General features: G+C 36.6%; 3 protein-coding genes across 5 annotated transcripts in view; 1 reads left to right on the forward strand and 2 right to left on the reverse strand.

Annotated features, from left to right (window-relative positions):
- Positions 1 to 971: 971 nt before the first annotated feature.
- Positions 972 to 23,493, forward strand: part of LOC134802377 (spermine oxidase-like) — a 31,098-nt gene continuing 8,576 nt past the window's right edge. The window contains exon 1 of the mRNA XM_063775011.1: positions 972 to 1,051. Coding sequence (XP_063631081.1) covers positions 996 to 1,051 — 56 coding nt within the window. The 5' untranslated portion in view covers positions 972 to 995. The remainder of the gene's footprint in view (positions 1,052 to 23,493) is intronic.
- Positions 5,409 to 15,461, reverse strand: LOC134802358 (uncharacterized). 2 transcript variants are annotated; one of them, XM_063774981.1, is made up of 4 exons: positions 13,710 to 15,458; positions 13,279 to 13,511; positions 12,520 to 12,586; positions 5,409 to 6,609 (listed from the first exon to the last, which is right to left on the reverse strand). In XM_063774981.1, exons 1-4 carry the CDS (start codon positions 14,137 to 14,139, stop codon positions 5,477 to 5,479), a joined length of 1,863 nt encoding a protein of 620 aa, XP_063631051.1. In that variant the 5' UTR covers positions 14,140 to 15,458; the 3' UTR covers positions 5,409 to 5,476. The 2 variants fall into 2 exon arrangements, with proteins under 2 accessions (XP_063631051.1, XP_063631052.1); XM_063774982.1 differs by lacking the exon at positions 5,409 to 6,609 and having other exon boundaries at positions 12,512 to 12,586; positions 13,710 to 15,461.
- Positions 15,674 to 23,109, reverse strand: LOC134802396 (uncharacterized). Of its 2 annotated transcripts, none has more exons than XM_063775040.1 (6): positions 22,577 to 23,109; positions 22,061 to 22,144; positions 21,073 to 21,144; positions 20,816 to 20,965; positions 19,692 to 19,835; positions 15,674 to 16,227 (listed from the first exon to the last, which is right to left on the reverse strand). In XM_063775040.1, the coding sequence occupies exons 1-6, from the start codon at positions 22,857 to 22,859 to the stop codon at positions 15,746 to 15,748; spliced, it is 1,215 nt and encodes a 404-aa protein (XP_063631110.1). In that variant the 5' UTR covers positions 22,860 to 23,109; the 3' UTR covers positions 15,674 to 15,745. The 2 variants fall into 2 exon arrangements, with proteins under 2 accessions (XP_063631110.1, XP_063631108.1); XM_063775038.1 differs by having other exon boundaries at positions 19,692 to 19,838.

Genomic DNA, 23,493 nt, shown 5'->3' on the forward strand with positions numbered 1-23,493 from the left:
TCGGTGGCTCCACTTCTTAAATCCATCCTTGTGTCTTAAGGACCAATCCTGCCAAAGGAAATCTCTTGTTCATGCAACGCCGTCGTTTAGGGCTTCCACCCTCGACTATAAACCCATAACCATGCAATAAAATATTTTGATTTGAATTGAAAGTACCATGGGCAACTTTGTATGGAGTCTGGACCAATAACCAATAGAAATGAGAGTTAGGTCATTAAATTGGTATTTTTATGTACTACGTTTCGTTATATAGTCACCAAGCGAAATTCAGAACTGAGATATTGGTATTTTAGTCAAAATGTCGTCACCGTTATTACCTAGGCAATAGAGTCCTAGTAGGTAAATAATTGGTGCAGGGTAGATGTTCGCGCACCGCCGGGCGATCACCCAGCGATGGACTCTATTGCCTAGGTCATAAGGGCGACGACATTTTTACTAAAATACCAATATCTCAGTTCTGCTATGAAATTCTGCTGGGTGCCCATAGAACGAAATGAATTAAATAGAAACACCTATCTAATGACCTAATTCTCAACTCTGCTGGTATTGGAACCATTTTGACGAATAGTCCTTGCGATATTAGTTTTTTGCAGTAGTCTTTTTCTTTCTTTTTTATAAAAAAATATTATAGGACAATTTTACACAGATCAATCTAGTCCCACGACTCCCACGGTAAGCTCAATAAGGCTTGTGTTGTAGGTAGGTACTAGACGACGATATATATAATATACACATATATAAATACTTACTTAAATACATATATATAGAAAACATCCATAACTCAGGAACAAATATTTGTGATAAACACAAATAAATGCCCTTACCAGGATTCGAACTCTGGAACTGCTTCGTAGGCAGGGTCACTACCGACTAGGCTAGGAGGCCGTCGAAGGTCTCTGACTTTATTAATATGACCTGTATAACCCCGTTCCGCAGATAATGTCCACTATAAAGGTCACTTGTCGTCTCGCGGCAATTTAGTTAAGAAGTACATAATGCTCCTACTGCTCGTATGTGTATTTAGTTTGGCCGTCGCGGCGCCAGCTGACGGGTAAGTGATAATAGACCTTAAAGCTATTGAAATAAGGTTTAGGAATAGATTATGTCGTGTATTGTTCTTATGGCACTTCGTTCTTAGACTTGACTGATGACGCCGATGGATGTATGTAATTTTTTACCCCTCCTACGTAACAGCTGTATGCTTTTATTATGGGATAAGACTGTAGTCTGTATCTTTAGGCATTTAAATAAAAGTAACCAATTTGTACATTTTCGGGTAGTTATAACATTTATTGGTTAACCGACCAATTACAAAATCGCCTGGATCAGTCACTGGACGACCTGACTTTAACCTACATTATTTGATCGTGTAATGTTTTCATCTACGCTCAACTGGCAGGAGCCATTTGAGGGTAGATTTTGTTTACTTTTATTTAAATGCCTAAAGATACAGAGTATCAAGAACTTGCATGCATTGCGGTATTTGATCATATTTTTCAATGAAGTTTACCTTTAATCAGCAATGTAACGTAAATTGCATACAACTCTTTGGTAGTCTAGGCCTGGATCGCCTCAGACTTAGGTAAGTTGACTTTACACATTTGGCCCGCTTGCACCATCCCACTAACCCGGGGTTAAGCGGTTAAATCGTTAACCCAGTATCAAATTCTGCTGATAACGGCAACATACTCGTACTTGCCATCATAATTAAAACAAAAACGCATCTCTACTACAAGAATTACGGTTCGAAATCGAATGACTACAAAGGAATATCAAATGGTTAAAGGGTTAACCGGTTAACCCCGGGTAAGTGGAATGGTGCAAGTGGGCCTAATACGATCAATCAATTAATCTTTGCTACTTGAGTTACACCAAGATAAGTCTGCAACGGTTATTTTAATTTGTTCGTCTTTTCCAAATAATTAATTTAGTGATATAGTTTTGGTTTGTTTAAAGCTTTTACGACTAGAAGTTTTTAAGTCTTCTGCACAAAATGTACACGTGGATAGCTATGTCATAGCACAAATATGGCCGTGCTGGTGTCGTGCCGTGTGACGTGGCCATGGCGTGGCGGCCAGCTGTCACGTGGCTGTCAGGCCTGTTCCAGATACGGCAATTGCCGCAATGTTGAAGTTGTATATTAAATAGTTTTAGTTTCAATTTTATGTTTTAGGTATAGTTCTAGTTTTTAATTAGTTTAGTAAATTATAGCATAACCGCCTCGTCGTCGAACGGCGTAAGCCTGGGTTACAACGGAAGAACAGCGCTGGCTTTGCCAGCAACATGCTGAGTTGTGACCCTTTTATGGCATTTTTCACTAAATGTTATACATTGTATATTTGTCAACATGTTTTTGTCATCTGTGTTTGTTTGTCATAAATAAATGTATTTCTATTCTATTCTATTCTATTCAACGATTTTGATAGCACACGCAGTGCAAGTGTTATTTATACGTCGTAATTTCATAGAAGTATGACGTTTAAAGTAACACTTCATCTATCATAATCCTTGCAGACTTATCTTGATCTAACTGTATGCTACTTACGCTAATAAGCTCAGAATAAATAATAGTACTAGGTACAGAAGACTCACTCTCTAACAAAACGCGTCTGTCATGATCAGGACAGATATGGCCGCTAGGTGGCGACAGCGCCACGCGCGGCTTATGGCAAACCCCAAAATTGGGGTCGAACGGATGTACTTTTAGCTACCTGTAGCCAGGAAGTTATATATTAATCGGGAGCGAACTGTCACTTTTTTTGTCATACTAAATTGAACCTTATCACCGAGCCAGAAAGTTGTTCGTACCAGACTAGAGAAAACGGTCCACATGAGATAGAAAAACCAGAGCCCCGTGTCTCACTCGCACATGTTGCCAATGTAAAAAAGATACCATTGTGGCAGTATTTATATCAATATACTACTGAAAGTAATTACCTTCATATACTATTTTAGTGCTATATATTCCGATTACAGTTCTGATATCTTTTAAATAATTTGTTAATCATTATGATGTCAATATTATTAACTGATTAAACCAAGCATGTGCATAACAAAAAAAACATTAAATTGAATATGGTAGAAATTGTAGTAACTTCGGATATTAATTGGTATCCCCAACTTGATGACATATTTTTCGTGTACACACACACACACACGTGTACAATCAAGAAAATATTGTCAAACTCATTAGGGTGACTATGATATCGGTGCGATTTGGATCGGTCTTACAGAATTGTTATTACGTACTTAATGTAAAAATAAGTTTACCTAAATAGTATACTAATAAATAAATAAAGATATACTTATTCCGGCATGTTTAATTATTCGATTCATGTAATGAGAGCTATATAATTTCCAAAAATTAAATCCAAAGTCCTTAGACATTACAGACTCATATTTATACTTACTTACATAATATTTAATTACTGAAACGTTAATTCTAACTATTTATATATATGTAATCGATTCTACATAGGTTGGACACACATTTCCGTCAGTATACAAAGGCGGCAAATTTGAAAATTTTGTTGCAATCACAGATCTACGATGACGCTTACGCTTAAAGAATAGCTTAAGTATGCAAAAGGGAAGTCATCACGTATATGAACACACCATGAGTATGGTATTGATACATTGATATAGAATAAGAACTATTGATAGTGATAGGTATTTTGTTAAGCATAAATAGTGTAAGATGCCGGTTTACACAGTTAAATGTAAGTTTTTATTTCGTTGTGTGCTAATATCTTATTATTTTAGTCAATACTTAAGATAATTTCGTGTATAAACATAAATTGTTACGCTACGCTAGGGCTTGACAAAATCAAAATCAAAATCAAAAGCATTTATTGCAAACATATTACATAACATTAGGTAGGTAGGTACCTATACATAATATGGACCCTGCAAGGGCGCAGCAATCTTATAAATAAATAACAAACTAAGTACTACAGTAGTTTCTTCTTAAATGACTGGTATCGATAACTAGTCGGTATAGTATTAATATAAAGTAATTTGCGATACAAGTGTTGAAAGTAGGAATCAAATTCGTAACCAGTGGTGATAAATTAAAATACGACCGAAGGTAGTGTTTTTAATCGACACGATTTGCGAATTACCTAGTTACGTAGTACAACGTTTTACCCCATCCTGGATATCTGTCTCGCTCTCTCTTATAGCTGTGTTTTGATGTACGTACGGCGGACCACACCTTCCTCACAATCGACCATGATCGCGATTCAATACGCCCATCCCATCTGTAACAGCTTTTATAACGACTAGAAGCTGTTATAACGACTAAATTAAGTAACCAAACTATACATTCCATCTTATGCTAATATCCCACATACATATGCCTTATGGTCACCCTAATTAGAAAGAGATGGAGGGCTCAGGTTTGATGTCTCATGTGGACACACTTTTTGGCCAGTGTACACTATCCCGTTTACTCTCTACGTCCGTGCCTGTAGCAAAGCGACGAAATCGCGGAGTGAGCCACGCCTGCTATAAGTCTATAAGTCAGTACCTACTCGTAGGCTAGTATAATTTGAGCTTGCTTGAACAGATATTAACCGCTCTGTACGGTTACCATCAGTTTGTCACTGACATAAACGCCGTCGAGAACGTAATTTACTTTCTATACATCTCGCTCGCACTCGCATATTAGTGCAAACGGGATGTATAGAAAGTAAATTACGTTCTCGACGGCGTTTATGTCAGTGACAAACTGATGGTAACCGTACTGCATGGTCTGGCACAATCTTTGAAGCAGAATATCAAGGTTCAATCCGATCCGATCTAATTCAGATGGAATGTAAAGGATACGAGTTCATATGAATTAAGTATCCCCGTAAGGCCCAAGGTCCTACCTAAAGTACTTATTCAATTTAAATTTTAATCAGTTCACGAATAAAGAAGATGTGGTGAAAATAAAACTTTTCTTAACTCATTTATTTACTAACAAGATATATACAGTGGTATTACTAAAAGAAATTAATAACTAACTTAAATCTAAAATAGGCCCTTGAGGCATTGTACCAAGGATGCTGGCGGCATTTCCTCGCTGTATCGCAATGCTGATACGTTGTGCGAGGTAGCCGCCAGCTCTTTGGTCAAGTCACCTTGACTGTATTAGTATACCTATCTCACAGACTACAAAGAGATCAGACCGCCAACTCGGGAACAAAGACTATGTACGTTAGACAAGTATATTTTATCTGTACTCCTAGTCATGTATGACGTTTCTTTTTTTTAAATTTTGAATTGATGCGTAGCAAAGGACGTAACGTATACAGCCAACCTTGCGTGACCAGCCCCCCCCCCCCCACCCCTCCTCCTTAGGAAATTAATACTTATAATTGATATAGTTCCCGGCATTTAAATTGAACACCGACTTATACAGTAAAATTGAGTCAGTGTTCAATTTAAATGCCGGGAACTACACTTGTCGCAATAATTTAAATAAAACACAATTTTATTTATTAAACGATTTATTCCTCAGTCTTTTCTTATATTTTAAAAAAGCTTTCTGCTGCATCGCAGGCAAAGTGCGGTTTTTTATCCGCACAATATCCGTTCCTTTTAATATTTTATTAATGTTATTGCACCAATTTGTAATCGAGAACTTTACTGTCACGGAAATAAAATATGACAAAATTTCACGGTGTGTGGTACATTTAAAGAAACTAAATGGATTGTTGAACAAAATTTTTTCCATAATTTTGGCCGTCAGATTTAATTCATGGGCTCGGTGTTCCAAGAATCCGTTTGTTTCTTTAATAATTGTACCGAAACACCGAACAGCACCTCTGGATGGGTAAGTAAGGCGTTTCGTGGCGGCATCATACTCTCTTTGATGAATCCATTTGTGGATTGCGCCTTCTTTAGTAGTAAGGCTTTTTCTGCAACTGTCACATTGATTATTATATTTCTGCATTGTTTTTGTTACCACCCATCCAGCAGTGTACGCTCGCGAATGGAGAACATTTAGTTGCTCCCGTTGGGCCTCTTCTACAGTATCTTCTACATCTCCTACTTTGGGATGACCCGGCTCGACCCTAGCAGTTTCACTATCTTCAAATAATGATTTTAAATTAATTATTTGGTCTGCCGAGTCATCCTCACAATTATAAGCGTCACCATGAAACTTTATCATTCTAGTAATCAATAATGATTTAAAGGTGTTCTTGAAACTGTGGCAGTTGGGGTCGTTGTTCCTATAATTATAGGCCCTGACTTGGCCAAAGAAGTTTTCAATTGGATCTGAATTGAAGAACCTTGGGCGCATTATTGTCATATTTTTGCTCTTAAAAAACTGCCACAGCTTCATGAATGTTTTTACCGTGGCAATAAAGTTTTTTAAGGAAGGCACGGATTTCGGATTTCCCTTGGAATCTACATATTTAATTTTTTCCAGTTTCTCGATGCTCTCCGGCCAAAATTCATGGTGCTTAGATTTTTCTGTCACTGCACAGCGTAGCTCTTTTCCTTTCTTTTGTGAATAGGTTGCTGATCCGTTGATGCTATCAAACAATTTATCAAAGAACAAAACTGTTTCAGCAGTGTTTCTTAATGTTTCACTCACAGGTCTGCCGTCCGCATAGTGAGCTAAAAACAAGAAAATGACCATATTTGTTTATTTTATGCATAATAGATTTGTGAAGTTCAAGTAGGTACTTTATCATCAATAGTATTCACTATCTATACCTATTGTTCTATCTTCATAAATTTCATTTCATTCCCTGCAGCACTTTATAGCAACAGACAGACAAATATTTTCGCATATAATATAAGTAGGGATTCGTGTTCTGAGTCTTCTCGGTCTACCGGATATTAATCTAGATATGTACCTATATACCGGGTGTGGCCTGTAATATGAGCAAAAAATTAAACTGTAGGCTGTACTCCTCATACTGACCAACATTTGTTCAGCGACTTTAAAAAATAACTTGTGGTTTGATTTCTAATACACTTTAAAGTTTATTCTAAGTATTACGCGGATACGAGGTTCCGCAGCAGCAGGGCGGTGGAGAAAGAATACTCACTGTTCGCACAATGCACATGAACTTTATTATCTAGTAAATAATATATGTTAATACAATTATGGGAGCCAAAGCTTACGCGTCCGACCATCAACGCAGCCGAAATCAAAGAGAGGGAGCAAATAGAGTAGCGACATAGACTAAAGAACATAAGGTGTCATTCACACATGCGTACATTCATTGGTTGGTATTATAAGGGTGTACATACAAGATTCAATTTTCTAACACTTCCCCTCACACTTATAAGACCAAATGTCTCATGCTTAAACACAACATAAGTACACAGAACACTATACAAAACTAACATATGTTGTCAATGTGTATTGGCACATCCCTGATAAAAGGCTTGAACTTAATATAATATCAATTATATTAGTTAACATTTACAATAATGCTTGCCCTAAGTAGAGACTAACTCTATCCATATACACATTCGTATAATAACATGCTTTCACGAGACACAAACATGGACTGAGTGAAGAAAGAATGCATGCTATTTTTACGATTGCACATGTACATTTGTAAACAATATAAACGATTATATAATGATTTTACATGCACATAATGCAAACATGCCTACTCATTTAACTTTATATTCATGCTTTGAATAAATTTGGAATGTTTATAAAGACTCAGCGGTTTGGTAAGTACATCGGCTATCATTACTTCTGTTGGTAAGTATTTTACAGTTAACACATTATTATGTACCAAATCTTTTATATGGTGATACCGTACATCTATGTGTTTGGTACGTTTATGTGAATATTCTTTACAAAGTAAAAGCTTGTGCGCACTCTGATTGTCATTGAACACAGTGATGTTAGGTTTCACATGTAAAATTTCAAACAAAATATTTTTGATGAAACATAGGTCTTTACATACATCATTAATTGAAATAAATTCACTTTCAGTAGAACTGAGTGCTACACAACGCTGTTTGCGTGATTCCCAATGTATACAATTCGAGCCTAACTTTATTACAAAACCAGTATAAGAGCGTCTATCTACATCATTAGCCCAGTCGGCATCAGCATATGCAATTAAATTCAATTCTCTACTCTTTATGAAATATAAGGAATAGTTAATTGTTCCCGCTAAATACCTTAAAATCCGTTTTGCTGCAAGCCAATGACTTTTATTAAACTTTGAATTATACTGACTTAAATGGCTACAAGCATATGCTATGTCTGGCCTGGTACAAACAGCTAAGTACATCAAGGAACCAATAAGTTCTCTGTAATTATAAGTTTCATCACATAAATTTTCTCCTTCAGATTCAAATTTACATCCTACAGACATAGGTGTAGAGACAGGTTTACAATTTTCCATATTAAACCGCTTGAGTACTTTCATAATATAGTCGCTTTGATCTAACTTTAATACATTTCCCTCCCTTACAACATTGATGCCCAGACAACTTTTTAAATTTCCTAAATTCTTACAATGAAATTCACTCTGTAGTAAATTAAAAAGATTATTTTTACAGGATTCGTTATTCGAGAAAATGTAAAAGTCGTCTACATAAAGCGCTACTACTATTAAACTATTTTTATCTTTACTTATATAGATACAAGGTTCATGTTTACTTTGAACAAACCCATTTTCACACAGTAATTTATTTACTTTGTTATTCCAAATTCTACTAGCTTGTTTAAGACCATAGATCCCTTTTTGTAACAAACAAACTTTATTTTTATGGTTATTATTAAAACCTGGTGGAAGCTCCATATAAATGGTTTCCTCAAGGTCTCCATTGAGAAAAGCTGTGGTCACATCAATGTGATCTATGCTTAAATCATACTCACAAGCTAAAGCAAACAATATTCTCATTGTACTATGTCTTACAACTGGTGAAAATGTGTCTTTATAGTCCACACCAGGGACTTGTGTATAACCCATGGCAACAAGACGCGCTTTAAATTTATCAAAGTTACCCAATGCATCTGTTTTGATTTTATATACCCATTTAGACTTTATTACGTTCGTATTATGTGGCCTATCAACTAATCTCCAAACTTTATTAGCTATAAGAGAGTCAAACTCACATTTCATTGCGGCAGACCATTCTGCACTAAGGGGACCAGTGACAGCATCCTTATACGATAAGGGTATGTCTAGGCTGTGGACAGACGCAGCATCGTGCGCTACCATGGAGTAGTCTGACGTGTAATCAGCATACCTTTTGGGTTTTTGTGACCTTGTAGTACGTACGGGACGCGAGGAATGTATAGCCGGCGCATCAGCTGGGGGCCGGGCTTCCCCTGAATGTGACGGTCGCGGCGACAGCACTACAGACTCGCTCGACGAGTCACCTGAGCCCGAAGTAGAGCAGCCTGGCTCCTCATTCTCGCTTCCGGTACAGAATTCCTCCGAATCTGAAAACACCATGGAAGAATCATTAGGTTTTTGAGTACACATTTGTTTTTCACTTCCTGGGTTGCAGATTGGAATTTGCTCACTTTGAATAGACATTGAATCCACATCAGTTTCACTAGAGACTAGATTTTCATTACATTGACTAGGGATTTCAATTACATTATTCTTATTTAGATTCTCATTATTTTTATTAGGAATTCCAATATTATTATGACTAGATTTATCATTATCATTAGAAATAAATTCAAATTCATAAAATATATTCTCATTGTCAGATTGGTTAAAACTTAATTTATCTAAATTGTTGTAAAATTTATCTTCTAAAAACACAACATTTCGAGACAAGATCACTTTCTTAGGGTTCAACGGATCCAAAAGCCTATAGCCTTTTGTCGTTTCACTGTAACCAACAAAAATATAAGGTTTGCTTCTAGGATCAAGTTTGCGACGATTTTCTTTAGGTATTAAGGAATAGGCAATGCAGCCAAAGACGTGAAGATGCCTGAGGTCTGGTGTAGAACCTGTCCAGAGCTCTTCAGGGGTACGTCCCGACAATGCACTTGTTGGACTCCTATTCTTTAAGTATGCAGCAGTCATAACTGCTTCACCCCAAAAACACTTGCTGAGACCAGCTTCATATAACATACATCTAGCCTTGTCAAGAAGAGTCCTATTCAGTCTCTCAGCAACACCACACTGCTGATGGCAGTAAGGAACACTCTTCTGATGAACAATACCTTCTCTTCTAAGAAAATCAGCAAAACTTTTGTTACAATATTCAGACCCAAAATCTGTCCGAAGAGTTTTAATTGGCAATCCTAATTGTTTTTCTACTAAATTCTTGTAAGTAATAAAATGTTTAATTACCTCGGATTTATGACGCATGAGGAAGATGTGTGACTTCCTGGTGTAGTCATCAGTCATGGTAACCATGAACCTCGCACCTCCAATGCTGTCTTCTTGAAACGGACCTGCTACATCGCTATGCACTAGTTGCAAAGGTACGTGTGCACGTGTAGCCTCGCCCACGGGATACGGCAAGGCAACTTGCTTCCCAAGCAGACAGGTCTCACACTTCGCACCAGAAGTTTCCTGAAATTGTATACCAGTTGCAGGATCATCCCTTAGAGTACACATGCTTTTAAAGCTGAGGTGACCTAAACGGGAATGCAGAAGTTGAACCGGCAGAGAAGAAACAGCTACATTAGCACTCTGTGTATCTTGCCTATTATGCAAAAACATGGAAGAGTGCACTTCTTGCGAAGTTCCTTTTCCTTGACTACACCCATCCCATTCATATAAACCATTCCTATTAAATGCTGAGGTAATAGGGTTGCCATGAATTTTACAACTATTGTATATATTACATTTCTCTTTGGTAAAAACTACAGTATAGCCTACATCACACAATTTACTAACAGATAATAAATTAGCGGTCAAGTTTGGAACATATAATACCTTATTAAGTTTATCGATGACGCCTCCCACTGGCAGTTCCCCGACGCCTTCAGCCGATATAGAGTCATCGTTGGCCAAAGTCACTTTACTTCCTTCGCCCGGCAGCTCCTTGTAGTCCTTCAGGATTGTCTTGTCGTTGCAAAGATGATTGGAGCATCCAGAGTCCAGGTAAAAGGATGACTTCTTCACAAAAAAGGCTTTCGATGACTCGGTAGCCAGAAGCGACCGATTCTTCACCTTGTCCTTCCTATATTTGAAGCACTTGCTTTTTATATGGCCTGATTTTCCGCAGTAGTGACAAGTAACCTGTTTTTGTTGTCTGGGTACTGTGTTTCTTGCCTTGGAGAACAGGGCGGCTTCATCTACACAGGAAGATCCTTCCATTTTCCTCGATTCTTCTTGAAGAAGGCGAGATCTCACCATATCAGCGGTGAGGTTGGTGTCGGCGATATTTGCAGTCTCGAGGTTGCTTACCAGCGCGTCGTATTCGTCTGGCAGTCCGCTAAGGAGAAGTTCCACCACTTCTTTATCTTCTATGTTCTTGTCAATATCCGCCAATTGATGAACGAGCGACATCACCGCTTCCAGGTAACGGGACATGCAGTTATATTGCTTGTACTCTATACGATGCAGCTGCCGCAATAGCAGCACGCGCCTGTACAAACCTTTGTTTTCAAAAACAGTTTTTAGGTTATCCCACGCTTCTTTAGCGGTCGTCGCCTTTCTGATGTGTTGTAGGCACGCGGTCGAAACGCTGAGGCCGATGCGAGCCAATGCTCGTTTGACGTGCGAAGGGTCAACGTCCGTCCCTTCCACAGTCTCCCACAAACCGTCCAGGGTCAGCAGCATCCTGATCTGGTACTTCCATGTCTGGTAGTTTTCCGAGCCACGTAGCTTTTCTATCGAATGGTTGGAGTAGCTGAGAGGTTGGTTTTGATTCACCTCGGCCATGATGAATGCGCTTACCGGCGATCATAGGATGATGACCCACGTGTGGATGGCGTGATGGCGAACAGTGAATATATATCAATCGTGACTGTGCCCAGAACCTATTACGCGGATACGAGGTTCCGCAGCAGCAGGGCGGTGGAGAAAGAATACTCACTGTTCGCACAATGCACATGAACTTTATTATCTAGTAAATAATATATGTTAATACAATTATGGGAGCCAAAGCTTACGCGTCCGACCATCAACGCAGCCGAAATCAAAGAGAGGGAGCAAATAGAGTAGCGACATAGACTAAAGAACATAAGGTGTCATTCACACATGCGTACATTCATTGGTTGGTATTATAAGGGTGTACATACAAGATTCAATTTTCTAACACTAAGACGCAATGTATTGCGAATTTTGTTATGTTTAAGGCGTGACAAGCAACGTCTATCACAATGATATGGCGCGGCGATGGCGTCCATTGAAGATAATATTTATTTTGTATGAAAAATAGGGAGTCAAAATACTTCATAATTTTTAAAAGTTGTTGAACAAAAGTGTCACCGTTTAAGGAGTAGAGTCTATGTTTTAATTATTTGCTCATGTTACAGGCCACACCCAGTATAACTATATTTTTACTCTTGCATTCTACAAATGGGTACCTAACTATTTATGTTAGTGAAAAGGAGAAAAATTAATTACTTACAGAAGTTGGCTGTGTAAGATAGAGCCGAAGACAGTGTGTAACTAAATACTTTTACACAGTTCTTGACCTGAAAAGAAATATATATTTCAGTACTCAATATGTAATATATCGTTAATATATTAAAATACCAATAACCAAACTATATTTTAGCGGATAAAATGCAGCAATGTGAATGTAGTATAAATTACTTGAGTATTAGGATATAAAATCATTAAAATATTCCAACTGGTCATAACATTCTCAATGCATCTATAGGCTGATTATAAGGACGGAACCATTTACTACAGTACATAGGTAAAGCATATGCTAGTTGATTGTATAAGAAAATCTTTAGTTATACTAGATTTCACACATTGAGAGGGTATCGACTGTCAAGTGAGTCAGTGACGCCCTCATTATTGTGTTTTCTAATAAACCAATCCATTTGTCTATAATCCAGTAAGTGTAAGTATATATATTAAAATTGTAGCCCTATTGATTTCACCAACTTTTGTTCATTATAATCATTATTGTCTCATAGCTTTATTTTGCTACATCATCTAAATGGCAAATGGTGGCCACTTTTTTCCGTTCAAGTGATGAAGTCAAAAGTAAGTAACATATAAAACTATATCACAGATTAATTATTGTGGGATAAGTAGGACAACACTAATATATACTTATTTATACAGAAATTAATTGGTTTATTAGAAAACACAAACCCCCTAATGAGGGCGTCACTTGACGCTCTGCGCAGTCTTAGTAAAAATCGGCACCAACCTTCATCTTTTTAATTTTTTCAGGTATCACATGCTGGTCATTTAACTTATGCAGCATTCTTGTTTCCATATTATTGCAGTCCGTTTCGTATACATCCACGATGTCTCTCCATGTGGATAATTTTCCTTCAAAGGAAATGTCTTTATTCAAAAAATTATTTCTCAATCCTTTAATAAGATGAGGAGGGTCGAATATAACCATCAGTTTGACTTCGTTTATTGTTACTGTGCCATCTAAAAAAAACACAGAAAATTAAAAAAACACTTCAAATATCACACCTTTGAAATATCTTATTCTATTTTCGAGTTACAACTGTTTTACGATGGCTTTGCAATGATCTGCCCCGCGCTATGGTAAAAAAAATTAAGCCTTGAAGAATTATTTAACATACATCAATTCAAAGTGTTATTAAACCTATAAGTACTACTAACCTGGTTCCTGATTTGTCAGTAATTGGTCACGCGCTGTGTCAGCCTTCAGGCAATTTAGAGCCGCTTGGAAAGCTGACCCTTGGTCGCAAATAAGGGATATCGGCTTTAACCCGCATCCTACAACCGCTGTGATAATATCCACGAGTATACTTTTTAATTCTGTGCCTTTAGTAGCGCCTTGGCAAAAATAAAAGGCTATTGGCTGCTGCCACTTGTGGACAGCTCCTCTCAACATAAACACGAGGGCATGATCAGCGAAATCATTTTTTCTCTCGCCAAGCTCTACTAACCCATTAATTTTATCTTTGTTTTTGTCATAAGACAAGCCAGCCTCTAAAGACATTTCGTCAAATATGACTGAACACAGTTTTTTTTTGTAGCTCCATTTTTCGGTCTGAAATTTAAATACATAGATAAGCGTTAAAAACATTTAACTAAATGTATATATATAAATAAAACTAAATTATATCTAAGATCCCTTAATAAATCTAAAATTCAACACAATATGAAACTACTAAATAAACCGCCAGTGAAAAGGTACCTATCACACTTGCTGCGTTCAATTTCGATGGACAGCCAAGAATGACTCACAGCGCGGGTCAAGGTCCCTTTTAAATTACAATTATTACTAGTGGCTCTGTGAGCTGTAGACCTCGCGAGCAGAGCTTGAAATAACATGGTGCTAAGAGCTTTAAATACACCGTGTTTTTTTTTATTTCCGTTAATTTCAAGGGTGCATTCCTGAGCTTAAATCAAGTAACTTTCTCAAAGACACCGATGTTCTAATTAAGTCCATTTCGGAGATAATCCATAATTTATTTTTTTACTATAAGGCCTCTACAAGCGTGTACACTTGCCTTAGGGCCGGCTTACATATTGATTAGTGTTTAGAATGAGTTCATACATTTGCTACTAAACTTAAGTACAATCTCGGTCGATTGAGGTACGAAATGACATTGATATGTCACAGATTTCAATTGTTTGGTTGAGTTAAATGTAATGCCCGTGTTACAACAACGCTATATGCTACATTTAATTACTTTTTAAACAAAAAAAAAAACAAAAAAGAAAACAAAAAAAAAATTTTTTTTTGAAAATTAACTATGCCATTTAGTTCTTATAAACGTACTTAACTATACCCCGAAGTTAACGGAATTCAATAAAAACACGGTGTATAGTAAATTAAAGAAAAACAATACGAAATTTATGTGTAAAAAAATACAAAAAGTTATAATATCCCAGCATACAATTACTGGGGATCGAACCCAGACCCTCTGTACAAACAGAAAAAGCGAACGTTTACAAACTGAGCCAAATAGTTCTTAGATGGGTTGACGAAATTTAGCTACTCCTTCTCAAATTAAAATTAGTTAAAATTAAATATCTAAATACCGACTAAACCAGCGATAATTTTTTTCTGCATTTTTTGCTATTAACTCTGTAAACATGTTTCAAAAAGAAAAAAGTCTTATGATATCGATACGACTATTTGTTTAGGCGCCAGGTATCACGACTCCGCCATTTTTAAAAATTTCTAAAAACCGGATTGACAAAAAAAATGTATTTAGTCATAAAATTCGGTCACAAAATTTCACGAGAATCGGTTAAGAATTGCGACCTGTAGAGGAGAACATCCGGACATACGAAAGCAAAATGCCCGAGTCAAAACGTAGACCTTCGCTTCGCTTCGGTCAACAATGAAACTCTATAATTTTCAACAAAATGAAAACAATATTCCTTTTATTAAAATATATTTAAAACCGGGTCCAACGCGATTTTTTTTTACTAGGACATCAGTTAGCTGCGACCACGACCACTGAAACCTGTGTCGAAACGTCGGAAATTAAGGTTACACAATAAATTCGCGTAAGACCAGGTCTTAACTGTTTTAATATGTGATCAAAATACGAAAGTTCAAATTTAATATGCCTTTTTTGCTTTAGTTTTTTTTTTACAATCTTCGCAATGTATTTTTTATTAAAAATTATGATTTCATGATATTGTTTAACTCAGTTATCAATTACTTAATGTAGATCCTAAGATTTTATGACGTAGATACATACCTCTCTTCTTATTACTTCAAATACTTGAGGACAAATCCCAGACTCGATCTTAAGTCCTGCAACCATTTTATTTAGAGTCGATCGCGACGGCAGGATAAAAATTTTGTGCAGGAACCTATAGCACTTAGGGCTTTGTTTCATTATCGACAGTGCTATTAGTTTTTCTTCCAATGAAAATCGACGCCCTTTCTTATTTTTATTGCAAAGGTTGATTTGCATTTTCAAAATAGTTTTCGCATACGGATTCATGTCTTTTGTCAATTCTTGAAAGGATTTCTCTTTGTTGAATTTCAAGGCCCTCTTAGCCCTGTGGTAAAAATCTGCCTGACGTTTAGATTTTTTATATTCGTCGTATATCATTCGGCCCGTTGGTGTCAGGTTCATTAATTTCCCAATCAATCGTTTCCTCTGCTTCTGTGGCCTTTTCGCACTTTGAACTTTAACTTCAACAACACCTGAAAAATATAAGCATTTAATTTAATTTAGGAAATTTTTATGTGGACACTTACTAGTGTCCGACCGAAGGTTCGGTTTCGGTTTCGGTTTCGGCCAGTTTCGGCCAAAAAATCATGTTTCGGCTGTAGTTTCGGTTTCGGCCAAAAACCGGCCGAACCTTTCGGCCGGGCCGAAACTTACGAAATGGTACTTCGTACTATGAAACTAAACTATGTGACAAAGACCAAAAGTTGGGGAATAAGTAGGACAACAATATTAATATGTACCTACATAATATACTGATTCATGTATAGGTACAGTAATTAATTGGTTTATTATCAAAACAATTCTACTAATGAGGGCGCCACTAGACGCAGTCTTAAGAGGCTGTTAATACCTATAGCACGCACACTGTCTAATTGTATCGGAGTAAATGAAATAGCACTGTCGCATGTTACTGGGCCTGGGCAAAGGAATAATAAGAAAACTCATCATCTTCCTCGCGTAATCCCGGAATTTTTGCCACGGCTCATGGGAGCCTGGGGTCCAATTGACAACTAATCCCAAGAATTGGCGTAGGCACTAGTTTTTACGAAAGCGACTGCCATCAGACTGACCTTCGAACCCAGAGAGTAAACTAGGCCTTATCGGGACTAGTAGTAGTACGTAAGAGTTTACTACTACTACTAGTACTACTACTACTACTAGTCCGGCTTCCTCACGATGTTTTTCCTTCACCGAAAAGCAAATAGTAAATATCAAATGATATTTCGTATACCTATAAGTTCCGAAAAACTCATTGGTACGAGCCGGGGTTTATACCTGCGACCTTCGGATTGAAAGTCGCACGCTCTTACCGCTAGGCCACCAGCGCTCAAGGAAATATCTCGCTTTTTAATACAATGGACGTTGGTTGGAGTTTGTGCTCAACTACTTATCCTGAACCCTGAAGCACGGCTTTGACTTCGCATGAAAGTTCGCCTCACTGGGGTACTTCGGACTTTTAGGCCCAGGTGAAGATCGGTACCCGGCCTTGCGATATTTTAACAAAAAATTTCGCGCTCGCTGCGCTCGCGTTTTTGTTTTGGTTGACCCTGTATCTACATGTTTACTTGACTGGTGAATGAATAGAGTTAGACTAAGAAAATTCTGCAATTATTTTGATAGCATACGCAGTGCAACTAGTGCAAATGTTATTTATACGTAATAATTTCATAGAAGTTTTGACGTTTATAATAACACTTGCACTGCGTGTGTTGTCAAAATCGTTGCAGAATCATCTTGGTCTAACTCTAGTAATTTTCTTAAAAAACTGCTAAAGTAACGTCAATTTCAAGGACATTGGGTGTTGACAGCTCCATAATATGTGTGTAAAAGCGGTTTTATGACATTTTTTTAACGATTTTAACAAGTCTACAAAAGGTTCGGTTTCGGTTTCGGTTTCGGTTTCGGCCGAAACTAGAGCCAAAGCCGAACATTCGGTTTCGGCAAAAAAACATGTTTCGGTCGGACACTAACACTTACTTAATCCAAAATCCTTCCTAAATCGTAAAGAACCGTATTCCGGATAGTATGGGTTCTGGGCCATGTCGCGTCCCGAAGTAACTTATATATCATTAGATATAGTGCATAGCCTATATCGAAATGCTAGGAACACAATTTTTGGCTCCGTAACTTTGTTTAGACTAGTTGGGAGGTGAACATATCAAAAGTCCCCGGCTGTAGCCCCGGTGCTGGGGGGTAGAGGGGGGTAAGCAGGTCTAATTTTTCGGTTTTTCACTGATATCTTGGAAACTTTGCGTCTTAGCGACATCCCCCCCCAAACAAATGATACCAAACACGGCCTATCAGCTTCACTAATGTAGATATCAAGATAAAATTGAAAGCCCTAAAATAAACTTTCAAGAGCGGATATCTCAAAAACTATTTAAGATATCGAAAAACTTGACTTAATAAAACTTGTAAAAAGAATTATCAGCTTTTAGTTTGTCTTAGTAGTCATGTCGCTAAGACGCAAAGTTTCCAAGATATAAGTGAAAAACCGAAAAATGAGACCTTCTTTTCCCCCTCTACCCCCAGCACCGGGGCTACGGCCGGGGACTTTTGATATGTTCACCTCCTAACTAGTCCAAACAAAGTTACGGAGTCAAAAATTGTGTTCCTAGCATTTCCCTCTATACCTTCTTATTGCTTGGCCTATGTAATTTATCTGTAAAATATTGAAACATTGTATTCATACTTTTCAAATGACAGATTCAGTTTTTTTTTAACATTTTAAAATGTTTGACTTTGGCCATAATTCAATTTAAATGGAAATCGTTACCGCCGCGCGCTACAAATTATTATTCACAAAAAATATATGAGTGCCTATTATAAAGTGATACTTTTTAGAATGAGGAATAAATGAGCTAAATTGTCCAATATTTTATTTAGTATAAATCACTACACTGTGATTGTAAAGGCCAAAATTGTCCTAAAAATACATATAATATTCATTTTTTGTGCAAAATTCAGTTTATTTGTATGAAAAGGTATAACGATTATTTCAAAAATGAATTCCTCGTCTCTAAATTATACAAAAATGATATATAACTTGCCCTTATTGCTAATAAAATGAAGAAATATAGCATAGATTAGACCTGGGGAGCCGACTATTTCCCCTCTCCCCTTCTTTTGGGTATACGGTATGATTTCGTTGCTACCGGGCCAAATTAGCGCATTCTCCTTCTTCCTCGCGTTATCCCGGCATTTTGCCACGGCTCATGGGAGCCTGGGGTCCGCTTGACAACTAATCCCATGATTTGACGTAGGCACTAGTTTTTACGAAAGCGACTGCCATCTGACCTTCCAACCCAGAGGGGAAACTAGGCCTTATTGGGATTAGTCCGGTTTCCTCACGATGTTTTTCCTTCACCGAAAAGCGACTGGCAAATATCAAATGATATTTCGTACATAAGTTCCGAAAAACTCATTAAAAAAAATTAACCAAATTAGCCCATTATTTGGTAATAAGAGTATGCAAGGCATCTAACACAATAATAAAACGTCTATGAACAGAAATGGGAGACATATTTTATAAGATTTGACAATATCCTTGAAGAATCTTCAGACATAAACGGCAATTAAGCCACCAGTGTTGGGTTGCCTATAATCATATGCCCACTTTGATTAACAATGAAACTATTTTTCCGTGAATGTACTCGTAAACCCCTATCCGTTAGTATGCGATTCATTAATGGACGCACCATGGCCCAAATCGGGACACGGTTCTTTGTAACTGCGTTTAGTAAGACTCTGACTGCACTAACTAGAACCATTTGTTTAGTTAGGATGCCAGTTAGGACGATTGAATTAGTGTGTAAAGCGTTTTTATATGTTTTCCGAGCAAAACTCAATCTCCCAGGTACTTTATACTTAATTGTACTACAATGTACAAATTGCGGCTAAAATATCAAATATAAATATTGTCAAGGTAAATACTAACTTTGAACTTGAGACTGTTCCCTTGGTGAATTGGTAGAGGTAACCTCCTCAACCGCAACACATTCTGGAATATTTGCTTCTGGCAAAATCTGCTGCTCTTCAGCATTTGATTGTTTGATTGCAGCTTCAGCAGTTGTTACAAAGACTGCTGAAACAGAAATAACAATTATGAAACAATCAGTCTCACACATATGGATCATGCCTCAGTTCTAGCAGGCTCGCACGGGGCATACTCTAGTTAGACTTACACATGATGATCGTTATTCAAGAATTTCGAGACCTGAACAGGTAAAACTTAGTTTCATTAAAATTACTAGTTACACAAATTGACTTCTGAAATTATTAAATTTCCATTCACTTAGTATGGAAAATGGTAACGAAATAGGAATATAAACCTTGGGGCTTTTTTTCTCCTATTAGAACAGAGAGACTTCGTGATTCTGAGCACTTAAAATAGAATGACACATTTATTTGATTTGATTTTTCATTACTCAGTGACTATCATCATATTCATAACGCGAAAGACAGAGTGAGATAACCCTATAATGGGCATAAGAGTGTTAGAAATTGTGTAAAATTGAACTCTATCACATTGTAATAAAGTTTCAAATGATAGTGGGGAATAGGTATATTGCCTTTGCTTTAAAAATGATTAAGTTTAAGTACTATTTTATGTAAACACTGTCATTGCCATACAATAACATAAAATATTGCCATTGCTTTAAAAATGATTAAGTACTATTATATGTACTGTCACTGCCATACAATAACACAAAATAAGTTTTTGGCCAAAATTTCATTTTTGGTACAAGCTTTTATCGCCGACTGTACTTTTTTTTCCACAAGCAACGAATACTCATCGAGACAATTCTAAGAACCCCAAACACAATTAGGTTTCGTTGTTTTATCACGGAGTTCCTATGGCCACCTCCGGTCTCCATCATCAGATCACCTCGATGACACCATAATATTGCATTGTCACCCGACTTACATATGTATGTAAAATTTCAGCTCAATCGGAAACCGGTAAGTGGATCAAATTTAACTTGCAAGATTTGATTACACACAGACAACGGTCAGGTGAAAGTAAATAAAAGCTTGTAAAAATGATAAGAATTCACTAACCTTCATTGTGTGACTGTACACTAGGTGAAATACAAGCTGTAACCTTCTCAGCTACAACAAGTTCTGTAATAAAGCTGCTGCATAGTTCGGGCATGGTCTCCTTTTCAATGTCTGAAGTTGTCGGGACAGGTTCTGTGGCTATAGAAACGGCTGTAACATAAAATAGCACTTTAATTTTTTTTTATAAGATTTACTAATAACTTGTGATAATATTAAAATACATAGGAAATAGTGTCATATTCATTTATTTAGCTTACCCATAGTCTGTTTTGGTGTATGGCCCACTGCGGTTGATTTAACCCCCGATGTGGATGGAATGGCAGGAGACGCTAAAACAGAAATACATAATAAACACATTAAAACCGTTGAAAATTATTGTTAATAAGGGCTTATAATTATTATAAAATATCTTCCAAAGGACCTACACAGTGCACATTGCTACAAATTTGTTATGGGTAGTTACGGAAATACTTCTATGGGATAACTTTGGCTTTTCTTATATACATGCGTAATTAAAATGTACGTATATTGGTAAGGCATGTAGGTCCTTCCTCTGACAGTTTTGTTTCCTTATTGGAAATATTACTGTGGTAGGGTAGAGTGGTAAAATAAATTCATTGCCTTCCAAAACGGAGTTATTTAGAAAAAGTATATTTGAAATGGCGCCAAATTTTTTAATAAAATTCCTATTGAACTAAGAAATACAGATGACATGATTAGTTTCAAAAGTAAGTTATTTAAATTTTTAGATAACAAAGCATATTATGTATAAATAGATTTTAATTAACTTTTAAATGATAATTTTGGATGATAAATATTTAATAACATATAATTATAGTGTATGTGAATTTTTGTTAGATGATTTTGATAATTAATGGTAACTGCGCACAGCATGCAGTCACAGTCCATAAATGAAAAATTGTATGCCTTACGGCACAACATAGTGATACAGTGATGTATATGGGACCTGTACTTATGTTTGACAAATAAATACTTTTGACTTTTTTTTACTTTTGTGGTGATATTTTATAAAAAAAAATATTGCCCATGGAAACACTAGCCATGCCTGACCTTAATACAAGAAATTGATTCTTTACATTGCTTGCAGATCTAAGTACCATTAATGAAATATATATGTGCATAATAATATTAATAATGTCTTTGATAAGAAGGCATTAATTTGCACCTAAAATGTAATTGAGTATCTATCATGGCTATCATGCATTTCAGAAAAATTAAACAAACCTTTTTGAGGCACTTGTTGACAGTATGTGTGGTCGTCATGTGATTTACGAACATATGCATGTTCTTTCAGCGGATCCATGTTTTCTAAAATTGATAACAAAATATTATTTTTAAATAACTAAAGTGAAATGTGGTATTATTTATCTACAAATTCTGCATGGTGTTTTTTTAGGATTGGGAAATTTCTATATAAATAAAATAATTAATAAAAGACTGCAACACTTGCCAATGATATCTTTACCCAAAGAAGTACAAAAATGCTAAGCTAAAATTAACACACAAGTGTTAAGATATTAATATCGATCGCATGAAATAATTATCTTACTAGAAACATATGCTCTTATTACAGGAATAAACAAACACTTTGTATTACCTACACATAATAAAATCACCATGCCGTGATTCATGAGTCATCAATTGCATAGAAGTTTATGACATTATCTTTTATGGTCGTAAATGATACGAATTAGATTAGACTGATTTATTATATCACTTCTTATCATTTTCTACACTTACCGGCATTTTCATGAGATGGGATCCCACTGTTAATCTCATCTTGACTGAATAACGAAGGATAAGCCTTCGCGTTGAGACGCCGTGTCGATGCCGAAACAAACCGCTGTTCGAAGTGTTTCTCACAAATAAAAGCTTTTCGAACTTGCTCCGGCGACATATTTCCAAAACCATTTGTTTCCAAACACTTCAACCACATAATGAGTCTTTTCTCAGTACTAGGAAAACGGTACAAAGTAAAAGCGTCCTTTCGCAGAGTTTTACACACACAGCACTGATAATACATTTTGCACAATGCATAAATGCTTGCAGAACTGGGTGATGGATGAATCACAAATAAAGCGGAGAGGATAAGTACAAGAACTTCACTCGATCAACACTTTATTGCAATTGAAAATAATTTAAACTGTTCAAAGTTTTCAACAAACATGGGCGACAACCACTGACAACTGACGTTTAGGCGACGATCGGCCAATCAGAGCGCGGCAAGTTGTCAGTATCATCTAAAAGCAACATGGCGCTATCGTACACATTCCGTTGTACGTAGATTAACAGCCGTGACCTATCTCTGGAATATCAATAAAAGCATAACGGGGACACATTAATATGTTATGTAAATTTGCATACACGGTTAAGGTCAGACCTGTTTATGTAAGTCGATAACAACAAGCATTATCAGAATACCTAAAATTGCATATCAATATCAATGATTTACAGTATAGGCAAAGACATATGTAACTTCGTATAAGATGAATAAAGTCTAAGGAAAAAACGTGCCTCGGAAATCAAGAAAAAGTCATTTTCGGATAGATGGCACACACCTTTGGCCTATGGCCGGCTAGATGGCGTGAAGACGTGTGCATTTAACAATTTTATTCCAACACTTAGGTATCAGTGAATGAACATGGGTCAAAATTATA

The sequence above is a fragment of the Cydia splendana genome, chromosome 24 (assembly GCF_910591565.1).
Source record: "Cydia splendana chromosome 24, ilCydSple1.2, whole genome shotgun sequence".
NCBI classification, from domain to species: domain Eukaryota; kingdom Metazoa; phylum Arthropoda; class Insecta; order Lepidoptera; family Tortricidae; genus Cydia; species Cydia splendana.

Excerpts from the sequence above, each read along its gene's own strand:
- LOC134802358 (XM_063774981.1), bottom strand. The coding sequence starts at position 14,139 with ATGTTTTTAACGCTTATCTATGTATTTAAATTTCAGACCGAAAAATGG. Across the intron at positions 13,512-13,709 it reads ACTGACAAATCAGGAACCAG|ATGGCACAGTAACAATAAAC; the intron begins GTTAGTAGTACT and ends TGTTTTTTTTAG. Across the intron at positions 6,610-12,519 it reads ATCTTACACAGCCAACTTCT|CTCACTATGCGGACGGCAGA; the intron begins GTAAGTAATTAA and ends TCTTGTTTTTAG.
- LOC134802396 (XM_063775038.1), bottom strand. The coding sequence starts at position 22,859 with ATGTATTATCAGTGCTGTGTGTGTAAAACTCTGCGAAAGGACGCTTTT. Across the intron at positions 22,145-22,576 it reads CCCATCTCATGAAAATGCCG|AAAACATGGATCCGCTGAAA; the intron begins GTAAGTGTAGAA and ends TATCAATTTTAG. Across the intron at positions 21,145-22,060 it reads TCAACAAGTGCCTCAAAAAG|CGTCTCCTGCCATTCCATCC; the intron begins GTTTGTTTAATT and ends TTTCTGTTTTAG.